This window comes from Mizuhopecten yessoensis, unplaced genomic scaffold, assembly GCF_002113885.1.
Source record: "Mizuhopecten yessoensis strain PY_sf001 unplaced genomic scaffold, ASM211388v2 scaffold10741, whole genome shotgun sequence".
NCBI classification, from domain to species: Eukaryota; Metazoa; Mollusca; class Bivalvia; order Pectinida; family Pectinidae; genus Mizuhopecten; species Mizuhopecten yessoensis.
Genome location: NW_018408698.1, coordinates 60,205 through 61,773, shown reverse-complemented (window position 1 = coordinate 61,773; position 1,569 = coordinate 60,205). Strand labels below are relative to the sequence as shown.

The following is a 1,569-nucleotide window of genomic DNA, read 5'->3' as shown; positions in this document are numbered from 1 at the left end:
AAAAATAACAACACTTTGTCAGGACCATGAGGCGATCATTCCTACCAACTTTCAGTTCAATCGGTCCAGCAGAACTTGACTTTTAGTTTGAAATAGGTTTTCAAAACGGCCGCTGTGGCGGCCATATTGGATTTCTGATCGACCCGAAAAATAACAACACTTTGTCAGGACCATGAGTCGATCATTCCTACCAACTTTCAGTTCAATCGGCCCAGCAGAACTTGACTTTAAGTTTGAAATGTAAAATGTTATCGGACGACGGACGACGGACGACGGACGACTACGGACGAAAACGGATAGCAATAGGTCACTTGAGCTAAAGCTCAGGTGACCTAAAAATACAATACTTACCCAAAAACTGTCACCCACGTCTCATCCAAAATGTCATCCGATGTTAAGGATTCTCTAGAAACAATACAAAGGTCATCAAGTTCATGTTACAGTAAAAACATCTTGTTGTTATGCAAATGAATCATCAATTTCGATGTATTGAAATAAATATTGTTCTATATACCCTGGTATTTGAAAACTGTTAAACCTAAGGACTCAAATGTAATTACACATTGGTTTACAAAAAAAAAGCAATAAAACTTAGAAGCATGCTCATCTCTCTTTAAAGATATATTGAAGATTTAGCAAGAGGCCCATGGTACTTAAGGGTCACCTGATATATTTATACAGAGAGTTGATTTTGTTTTTAACACGAACAGAAATATTATTCAAAGTGACAAAAAACAATAAAACCACCTTATTCAATATCTAGCATACAGATTTAAGACTAAAACGTATTTGAAACTAGCACCTCTGATTCTAAACAAGGAAAATGAAGAAATTTTAGCAGACTCCTTTGGGCCCCACCCTACAGCCCTTGGCGTAGGGCTGGCTCAAAATTTTCAAAGTATCAAACTGTCAACTCAGGGTTATAATTCCAATCAAGTTATTAACATGTAATATTCAAAGTATCATTTGCCATTATAAACCATAATAAATTCCCCCCCCCCCCCCCCAAGGGGAAACGTGAGACCCTAGGGTCATAAACCTTAAGAACCTTCCACCTATGAAGAGTGTTTGATTCTACCATATCTGGGTCTTTAAGAAGAAGATTTTTGAAATTTTAGTCAAATTGACCCCTTTTTTCCCCCCCCCCCCCCCCAAGGGGAAACGTGAGACCCTAGGGTCATAAACCTTAAGAACCTTCCACCTATGAAGAGTGTTTGATTCTACCATATCTTGGTCTTGAGAAGAAGATTTTTGAAATTTCAGTCAATTCGACCCTTTTTGACCCCGTCCCTCAGGACCCTGGGGCCACTAATTTTGATGACCTTTGGCCATGGAAGTTTTCTGCAAAATTTCATTGAAATTGGTTCAGGGGTTTTGGAGAAGAAGTCGAAAATGTAAATTGTTTACGGACGCACGCCGGAAAAAAGGCGATCGCAATAGGTCACTTGAGACTTAGTCTCAGGTGACCTAAAAAAAGCCATGCCCTATACAAAATTCAGCCCTTACAAAGCACACTCAAGACACCATTCCATAACTAAAATACTAATATAAACAAGTTCTACCCCCCCC

At 39.0% G+C, this 1,569-nt stretch overlaps 1 protein-coding gene across 1 annotated transcript in view; it reads right to left on the bottom strand.

Moving 5' to 3' along the window:
• Positions 1 to 1,569, bottom strand: part of LOC110462054 (nucleoporin NUP53-like) — a 17,159-nt gene that overhangs the window by 6,600 nt on the left and 8,990 nt on the right. The window contains exon 7 of the mRNA XM_021515834.1: positions 352 to 405. Within this exon, the coding sequence (XP_021371509.1) occupies positions 352 to 405 (54 nt within the window). The remainder of the gene's footprint in view (positions 1 to 351; positions 406 to 1,569) is intronic.